The sequence below is a fragment of the Nansenia antarctica genome (assembly GCF_963989245.1).
Source record: "Nansenia antarctica genome assembly, chromosome: 4".
NCBI classification, from domain to species: domain Eukaryota; kingdom Metazoa; phylum Chordata; class Actinopteri; order Argentiniformes; family Microstomatidae; genus Nansenia; species Nansenia antarctica.
Window position 1 is genome coordinate 52,416,187 of NC_137689.1, and position 10,000 is coordinate 52,426,186.

General features: G+C 44.8%; 2 protein-coding genes across 2 annotated transcripts in view; one reads left to right on the top strand and one right to left on the bottom strand.

Moving 5' to 3' along the window:
* rgs3a (regulator of G protein signaling 3a) overlaps positions 1–10,000 on the top strand; it is a gene marked incomplete at its 5' end in the record, with an annotated part of 134,096 nt that overhangs the window by 16,468 nt on the left and 107,628 nt on the right. The window contains one exon of the mRNA XM_080530162.1: positions 1,835–1,946. Coding sequence (XP_080386288.1) covers positions 1,835–1,946 — 112 coding nt within the window. The remainder of the gene's footprint in view (positions 1–1,834; positions 1,947–10,000) is intronic.
* LOC308154823 (proteolipid protein 2-like) lies at positions 523–984 on the bottom strand (the record flags this gene model as incomplete). Its single annotated transcript, XM_080528042.1, has 1 exon — positions 523–984. One exon carries the CDS (start codon positions 982–984, stop codon positions 523–525), a length of 462 nt encoding a protein of 153 aa, XP_080384168.1.

The following is a 10,000-nucleotide window of genomic DNA, read 5'->3' on the forward strand; positions in this document are numbered from 1 at the left end:
ATTGAGAACATTGGTCTAAAACTGCAGCAAATGTTTAGTTATTGGTATTCAGCCTGATGCTTGGTCGAATGTTACTGTGTTCAACTTGATTGGGTTGTGGTTGTCACTTCATATCTCGTTCCGTTGCTAGGATTCTGCTTTTTAGGTCAGAGAATGGTAAATACTACTTATGAATAAGTCAGACTGCAGTTTAGACCAGCCATGCATGGAAATGGTATGCAAATCGTTTCTCTACATTTATAGTGTGCAGACCAGGGGGCTTTGAAACTCCAGAGTGATGTTTGTGTGCGTGTGCGTGCGTACATGTGTGTGTGTCTCCATTTTTACATTTTTGCCATTTAGCAGACGCTTTTATCCAAAGCGACTTACAACAAATACATTTGTCTAACTAAGTGAATCATCTATCCATCAGTCATTGCACAAAAAAAAGTCCATACATCCTCGGGCCAGGGGCCTCTTCCACGTCGACTCTTTCGCAATCCTATTCCAGATGTTTCCACTCGTTTTCTCCAAGCTGGGGGTTTAAATTCCGTTGGACGTGGGGGCTGCTGTGTGCTGCCTGGTCCTCTTGATGACAAGGAAGACGGTGTATGCATCGTAGGCAAACAGCAAACCAGCCAGTAAGCCGATCACCCCTCCTGCGATCATGGCGTCGTCCTTCCATTCCTTTGTCAGAGAGAGCAGAGAGGTGATGAGGTAGAGGGCCCCGCCAGTGATGGCACGGATAAGATCGCTCCAGACCCAGTAGAGCACGCTGACGGACTTGTCCAAATCCATCATGAAGACGATGAAGAAGATGATGGCGAACACCATCTCCACGATGGCCACGGTAGTGTAGCCTGTGAACGACGACACGGCGTAGCAGATGAGGATGATGATGCTGATGAGGATTTCGGCGACCAGAATAGCTCCTTTTGTGGTCCTCGCGTAGTTCTCCAGTCTCTCCAGGCAGTTCGCACCCGTGTTCCCCGCAGTATCAGCCATAGCGCAACAAGTCACCTTCAACCTTCAACCAAATAACATATAAAACCTTATCAACGACTTACACAACGACTTACACGACGCCTTACACGATGCTCAAATAAGTCGAGTTTGGTAGATCTTAACGCACAGTTCAGCTGGAGGGAAAGTGTGCACGCTTGCCTCTAGCAGATTGAACTGGAGCTACAGATAAAAAAAAATCTCTCCGATTTCCCGCTTAGTCGAGTGAGTAATGATCAACTTCCTGGATTGTGTAAGTTTCAGCCACAGAGGAGGAGAGGAGGGTGCCATTTCACCACCCTGCCACTAACCCTAACCGTTGGACACACACAGGAAACTGCTTGTGTCTCTCTCACCCTCATGCTGTCGGTGTGAGCAGTTGTGTGTGTGTGTGTGTGTGTGTGTGTGTGCATGTGTGTGGGTGTGTGTGTGTTTAAACAACATTTCCTGTTGTGTTTAAGGATATTACTGCTGTCAGGAGCCGCCTTTGTAGAACGAGAGTGGCTTGGTCGCTAGTGTTTGACACTGCCTCTGTGTGTGTGTGTGTGTGTGTGTGTGTGTGTGTGTGTGTGTGTGTGTGTGTGTGCGCGCGTGTGTGTGTGTGGGTGTGTGCGTGCGTGCTCGCCCATGTGTGTGTGGGTGGGTGCCTATGGTGTGAAATGAGAGAGCGTATCACTACGTGGGTGAGTGTTAATGTATGCAATGCACTGCGGTGTCAAGTTTAGCTGGAAGAAACTCACAGCAGAAGTTTAACCCCCTGCCTCTCCCCCCTCCTCCCCCCACCCCCGCCTTCTCTCCAGGTGACGGTGTTCATCTACACAGACCTGATGCTGCTCTCTGTCTCCCCCTACAGGTGACGGTGTTCATCTACACAGACCTGATGCTGGTGACCAGGGAGGACGAACCCGGACGCTGTAACGTCCTGCAGAACCCTCTGTACCTACGGCAACTACGACTACAGGATGGTCAGTATGTCCTAGTCAACGCCACCCCTCTACGAGGCAGAGTGGAACGGTATCATGTCTTATTCCACGTCCTCCAGTTTTTCTACCTCCACCAGGCTACCCCTACCCCCACGATGAGCCCCAGCCTTACGATTCCTCTCAGCCCCTATGTTGATGACAGCTGCAGCTGCAGGACAGTGACAGTCAGTGCCTCAGTCACCGCAGCACCCCCCGAACATTCACTCCGTCAGACCCCACATGCAGTACACAGTCGCACTCCGCTGAGGGCGCAGGAAACACACTTCCTACTTTCAATAAAAAAAAATAAGGGAGAAGGGCTTTAAACCCCCTGATTCGGAGTGTCTCGGTGGATATTTATGCTGAACCTGAGCCGAGCCCCTGCGGCTTTGTCTCCCTCGTCCTCGGCTATACAAACACGCCGCTGCGTAGAATGGGCCGGGTCAGAGGATAACAAAGCATCTTACAAGTCAAATAAATACATCCTACTGTAGATGTGGCTGTGTTTACAATGTAGGCCGGAGGACGGAGAAGTAGGCTGGCTCCGGGCCAACGCTGATTGGGTACTAGTAATGGAGCACTGCCTCAGGACTGGAGGGTTTGTTTGTGTGTGTGTGTGTGTGTGTGTGTGTGTGTGTGTGTGTGTGTGTGTGTGTTTGTGTGTGTTTGTGTGTGTTAACGCATTAGAGCAGCTTAGACAGCTTGTGTGGATAAGTTGGCTTGGCAGCAGCCAGGATTGATCAGCTGTGGTGGGAGTTTGTGGAGTCTAGACTGAGTCATATCCTCGCCTGCGTCCCCATCATCACCACAACTGGAAGTTGTCTGTGACGTCTCTCACTCCTTCTCAATCTCCATCCCACTCTTTCTCTCCCCCCCGCCCGCTCTCTCTCTCTCTCTCTCTCTCTCTCTCTCTCTCTCTCTCTCTCTCTCTCTCTCTCTCTCTCTCTCTTCTTCTCCTCTCTCTCTCTCTCTCTCTCTCTCTCTCTCTCTCTTCTTCTCCTCTCTCTCTTTGAGTTGGAAGATGAGCCAATTGTGCCTCTGCTATCCCATCATGCATGCTGTTTTCCCCCCCATCATGCCCTGGGGACCTCAGCTGCTCCTCCATCTCATCACACATGACCCTGTACAGTGCCTTCACTAAGTGTTCACCCCCTGGACTTTTTCCACATTTTGTTTTGTTAAAGCCCGACTTTAAAGTAGATTTCATATATTTCTTTTGTCACTGATCTAGACCAAATACCCTATAATATTGAAGTCAAAATTACACATTATTTAAAAATATAAGTCTGAAATGTCTTGAATCAATTCACCTCCTTTGCTTTGTCTACAAGTCAACTCAGTAACACAGTGTGTAATTGATTCCTACGCAAACCAGAGACCCTATGAAAACAAAATATTATATTAATTCTGAAATAATATGAACTATTATCCTTGCACTCAGGTGGGCTCAACTTAACTCATTGAGTGACCTGTTGAAGAAATGTTTGCATTTGAACTAATTTTAGGAGCAACATGGCAAATGGGGTTGAAAAGACATTTTATTTTTTACCTTTCTAAAAAAAATCCACCATGGCATTCTGAGATATATTGTGTGGATCAGTGACAAATAAACATACATTAAAAATCGATTTTAATTCAGGCTGTAACACAATACACATGTGTACGAATGTCCAGGGGGGTAGAATACTTCCTGAAGGCACTCTAAGGTTAGTTCATTTTAGATCACTTATCTCTCATGTTCTCTCTTTTCTCACTCTCTCCTTCTTCCTCCTTTCCATTCTGGTTCTCTCTTTCTCTGTCTCTCTCTCTCTCTCTCTTTTCACTCCCTCTTTCTCTTTTCCATATGAGATGACACTATCTCCCCATAACAATGATTTTGTCTTGCTGATAAGTCACAACTACTTAAAACCACTGTGTTAGATGAACTATACCTGATAGTACTTGATTCTCATCCATCTGTCCAGTGTGTGACTGACCCCTCTGACCTGCGACCAGTGATTAGGTTTGGCTTGTGTTTAACACCTCATAAAGAACCAGTGTGTTATTGTACACTAGTTCCATGTCCTCACCCTTGAGACCTTCACACGGGAGGTTAGTCCATCCTCCCCACCTCTCCACCCCAGTGGAATAGGAAGTCATCAGGGGGAGAGTGGGGGAGGTGTGTACAGTGTTTGTGTGTGTGTGTGTGTGTGTGTGTGTGTGTACCGGGGGGGGGGGGGGGGGGGGTGTAAGAGGAGGGTGCATCTCCACCCTGCCTGTCATTGTTATTTTAGTACGGCAGCGCCACTCAGGAAAGAGGTGCCGGGGGACTCTGTTTGTTCCAGTGAGGGTGGTGGTTCGTGTGTGTCTGTGTGTGTCTGTGTGTGTCTGTGTGTGTGTGTGTGTGTGTGTGTGTGTGTGTGTGTGTGTGTGTGTGGGTGTGGGGGGGTGGGGCGGTAGTAGGACCGGGGGTTTCCTGTGACCCTATTACCGCCTCATAGACAAGAGTGCGGAGCGTGGGAAAGACAGAGGGTGAAACCTTAGTGTCAGTTTTACATGTTGTGTACTACAGCATACACACTGCAAACACACACACAACACCAACAATCCGTTGTGAGAAAATGACAGACCTGATAGTCAATTCTGAATCAAGGTTCAGTTCCCATCCTTGCCAAGTTTCCCGACTGAAGTTTTGGTTTTGTGATTTTTGTTTGATGGTTTGTGAAAAGCCAATGTCTGTCCCTTTGTATTTGGGTCACACCGTAGCTCATTGAGGCCCAGTATGAGTTAGTATTACATCATATTAGTACTAGTTATGAGTGAATTTAAATAATGCTAGTATCAGTTATAGGTCAGTGCTGGGATTGGTATCATTATCATTGCTAATGCTTCAGTCTGCTACTTTGTGTATTTTTTTTGTTTAGTTTAGTTTTTTTTTTTTATAATTAAAGAATTTATTGAACTCTTAATGTACTCATACACCGTTATGCACTTGATTAAGAATCAATGAGGAAAAATGTCCACAATGTATTTCCGTTGTGGTCCTCTGGAGCTGTTTCTATGCCTCTCTTGGTTCCGCTTGTTTGAGAGAAATGCAAGAGCGACCTCTGCTGTTAAATCGAGGCATTACACACTGTCTGACTGACGTTGCAGTGATGGGTTTCAATCTTGGTGGAATGCTCACTCAGCGTTTCCGACGAGCACTTGAATGCACCGCCAGAGCCTGTCCATGATAGCGGGTTGTCTATTAGAAGAATGTTCATCTGGTTTCAAGATAATCATATGGAGTTTGACTACAGGAAGTGTACAGCGTCACACTGTACTACCCCAGCCCCAGTATGTGTGAAACTGTAGGTTGAGTTTTAGTGGCAGGATACAGTTATGATAGAGAGAGAAGCGCCAGTGTTTTACGAGGCTGGATGTGGCAGTGTTTTACAGGGCTGCATAGGCTTGGTGTTGTAGAAATCTGAATATAATATTGACAAGTAGTTAATCAGTGTAGAACACACTGATGTAAGAGAGGGAGGGAGGGAGGGAAGGAGGGAGAGAAAAATAGGTTTGTCAGTTGTCTGTATTAATCTTCAGTATCTTTCTTGGACAGTTGATATTTAGCTGACATTGATATTTCCTACTTTGTTCAGGAATTCAGAAATATTGTTTTGTTCAATGCCCTTCATGGTCTGAAAAGTATAATGAATGTCAAATCAATAGCTCGGTCATTAAACAAATCAATACAGTATGTGTACCTATCAGTAATCAGCGTAACTATAGCTGGAAGATTGTATAATACTCTTACACACGCACGCACGCACACAAACACACACACAAACATACACACACATAGACACACTCACGGTCTGATCGCATAGTATAATGAATGTAAAATCAATAGCTCTTTTGGATTACACCTTAATGGCTTTATGTAGCATGGTTAGTTAGCAATTAAACACTGTTTTTGTACCTTTTAATCAATACCCAGTAACTGTCAATATAGCTGGCACATTACACACATTTGTAATAGCTGGCACACGCATGCATGCACGCACAGACACTAGGGATGGACGGTTTTTCGGTTAAACCGAAAACCGGGGTTTATAAAAATAGAAACGGTTTTTTATCAAAACCGTCTGAAACCGTTTTTTTTTTTTTTTTTTTTTTTTTTTTTTTTTTGGAAGAATAAAATAGAATAAGAATAAAACTGGAACATGTCACATGTTTGTCGTGTGTGAAAATAACAATGATACAGTCTGAATCTGCCGCGCAATGAGTGAGAGGTTTGGTCAGTTGTGAAGAATAACTGAGGATTAATATCTAATTGGGATTATATTTAAGGGTAACGAATCACTCTATGGGAAAGATAGTTGCCTTCAGTTATTGGTAGATAGGAAAGGTTTTTTACAATTACTCGCTTACATTTAATAAGATCATTTTCGCTGCTCTCTGTAAAGCGCATTGGGTCACTTTTGTGAGAAATGCGCTATAGAAATAAAATGTGATTTGATTTGATATCAATCAATCAATCAAACTTTATTTATGTTCTATAGCACAAATCATGCATTGAATGTAACTCCAAGTGCAGTATTTACTAAACCACAATATAATAAAACAAGAGCTATACGGATCAAGAGTGTTTGTGCACAGCGCCACTGTGTGTGAAGGCGCTACTGAAAGTGATGACAGAACGCATGTCTAAGAAGATACGCGGTCACTTAGTGACGCAAAGGTAGTTCTGTATTTATCTCTATCTGTATTAGTACATTTATTTTGAAAGCTCTATTTTGACAGCTCTACCATGGGCACTTTTATTTTGATGGGGCATTCTTTGTTGATTGACTTACGACAGTTCAGGACGAGTCAGTCTCGCGGCATGTGGTTTTTATGAAAAGCTTTAAGTATGTTCACTGCATAATTCTAAGTCTAATATTTCAGTGATTATTGAGCAGTATTCAAATATTTAAATACATTGAGCAGCAGCTGAAACTTTGTCTAAGAACCAAGATATTGAGAAAGCAGTTCATTCAATGAAGACGCTGTTCCAAGAGATGATCTTCCGTGCAGGCGTGCACCCTGGATCAGCGGAGCTGGTGTGTTAAGTGTTCATGTGTTTTCATGTATGGTGTAGCTTACAAAAGTCTGCCTTTCCACTTATATTTGTGAAACTAAGTAGCCTAAATGTGTTGCGACTGTGCTTACGGTGTTTTAATGGTGTTCAACATGAGTGTATTGTAGCAGTAGGGCTCAATTATTTGAAATTGGCGCTCTTTAAAAAAAAAAAAAAATTGCACTTTTTTTTTTTTTTTTTACTGTATTTTTCGGTTAACCGGAAAACCGCGGTTTTACTCTCTGACGGTTTTTCGGTTTCAATAATTGGAAACCGTCCATCCCTAACAGACACGCGCACACACACACACACACACACACACACACACACACACACACACACACACACACACACACACACACACACACACACTGTCCCTATCAATCCACACCACCAATGTCATCCTACAAGATTGCTTTGACCACACGGAATGGAAGATGTTCAAGACAGCAAGCGACAACTTAAATGACTACACAGACACAGTCACCAGCTTCATCAGGAAATGCACAGAGGATGTGGAGGATGTTGAAATGCACAGAGAATCCTGCCCAATCAAAAATCATGGATTTACAGCTTTACACGCGTGGACAGCAGCCTTCACCTTTGACTCAGCAGAGGAATACAAGCACACACGCTACACACTGAGAACAGTAATCAAACAGGCAAAGAGTCCAAGCTCGACTCCAACAACCCATGGTACCTATTTCAAGGTCTCCAAGCTATCACAAACTTTAAAGGAAATCAACAGCAAAGCATAGACACAGCACCCACCCTCCCAGATGACATAAATACCTTTTATGCCAGCTTTGACCCCTCTGCCAGAACCCCAGTCATGCCCATGCCTGCTTCTACTCCCCCCCCCCCCTCTCCTCCACCACCGCCACCACTGCACGCCCTCTCTAAATCACTGAGGCCGATGTCTGTCGGTCATTCAAGCGGTTAAACCCATGCAAGGCGGCCGGCCCAGCTGGAATCCCTGGCTGTATCCCGAAGGCCTGCTGGCAGGGGTAATCACAGAGACACACACTTCAACCTGTCCCTCTCCCTCCGGACTTTCCCCACTGAAAGAAGTGGCCAGTCTTAAGGATAGCACTCACCCCTTAGCCAGCAAGTGTTTTGAGGGACTGGTCAAATCCCTCATCTGCTCCATGCTCCTCTCCCCACACTTGACCCCCTACCATTTTCATACCGCTTAAACAAGAGCCACAGAGGACGCCATCGCCCACGTCCTACACACCACCCTCTGTCTGCCCCCTGGAAGGGAAGGGACACTTATGTGAGGATGCTGTTCGTGGATTACAGCTCAGAGTTCAATACCATAGTGCGCTCCAGGCTCATCAGCAAACTCAAGGAGTTTCTCTGAGCCTGAGCACACCCCAATCACCATCAACGACTCAGAGGAGGTGGAGATAGTGGACAAATTCAAATACCTAGGGGTAAACATTCACAAAGACATGGACATGGACCAGCCACACCGAAAGTGTCGTCAAGAATGCCCAACAGCGATTGGACGGCATCAGGCGTCTAAAGAAATTTGGCCTGAGGCCTCAAATCCTCAGAGACTTCTACCGTGGCACCACAGAGAGCCTCCTGACGAGCTGTTTCACCACGTGGTATGGCAGCTGCACCTGCAAGGACCGTAAGGCGCTGGGAAGGGGGATGCGTACGGCCCAGCACGTAATGGGCTCATGGGTGTGAGCTGCCCAGCCTGCTGGAACTAAGTAACCAGCGGTGCCTCGGGAAGTCCCTGACGGTCATCAAGGACCCAGCACGCCCACACACACACACACACACACACACACACACACACACACACACACACACACACACACACACACACACACACACACACAACAGCCTGTTCTGCCTGCAACCCGGAGGTCTGCACCAACAGACTAAAGAACAGCCTTTCTCCTCAGGCCATAAGACTTTTTGTGTATGGCCATTTAAGCAATATCACACGAGAGGGAGTGTGTTATACTGAATATCAGCACACGATCACAGCCGTGCTGATATTCAGTATAACAGCACGACCTCGAGTGTGATATTGCTTTTATACAACAGTTCTACAACGCGATTTATTAGTTAACAGTAATAAGCGACAACAGATTATGATTTGTTTGTTTATTTAATCATAAAAATAAACAAAAAATTGTTCCACAACTGAACTTCAAATGGACTGTTGCCTAGTAACCTGAACACAAACATGTCGTCTTATTAACAGTCATTTAGTAGAACATCCCAGTGCTGTTATACTGTATATCAGCACTCATGGAATGCCTCTTGTCCAATCAAATTACTTGGTCGGAACTAACTGTTGTATAAAAATAAATAACACACATACATGCGTTCAAGTACTATCCACCTCCTGTGCAACATTCTTCTGAATGTATGTGTTGAGTATCATTTTTCTTACCTTACATACATAATTAAACGTACATAATTAAATAATTTAAAATATATATATTTTTCTTAGATTATTATTATTGTTATTATATTCATCTTCTTATATGCACCCTAATGTCATGGAGTGACAATAAACATATTGTATCTTGTAATAGAACTTATCTCTGTCTACTGTAGATCTCTAGCTACAGAGTTAGATAGATACATTATATTACATTACATGTTTGGCATTTAGCAGACGCCTTTATCCAAAGCAACTTAAAACAAATACAATACATTTGTCTAAGTAAGTGAAGATAGATAGATACACACTCACACACACACACACACACATACACTCACTGTTGCTGCTCTTGTGAGGAGCTGTGTGTGTGTGTGTGTGTGTGTGTGTGTGTGTGCGCGCACGTGCCTGTGTGTGTGCCTGTGTGCGTGTTTGTGCACATGCGCCTGTGCGTGTGCCTGTGTGTGTGCGCGTGTGCATGTGTGTGCGTGTTTGTGCGTGCGTGCATGTGTGTGTGTGTGTGTGTGTGTATGTAGACATAGACAGTGATGACAGCTTGACAAAGAGGGG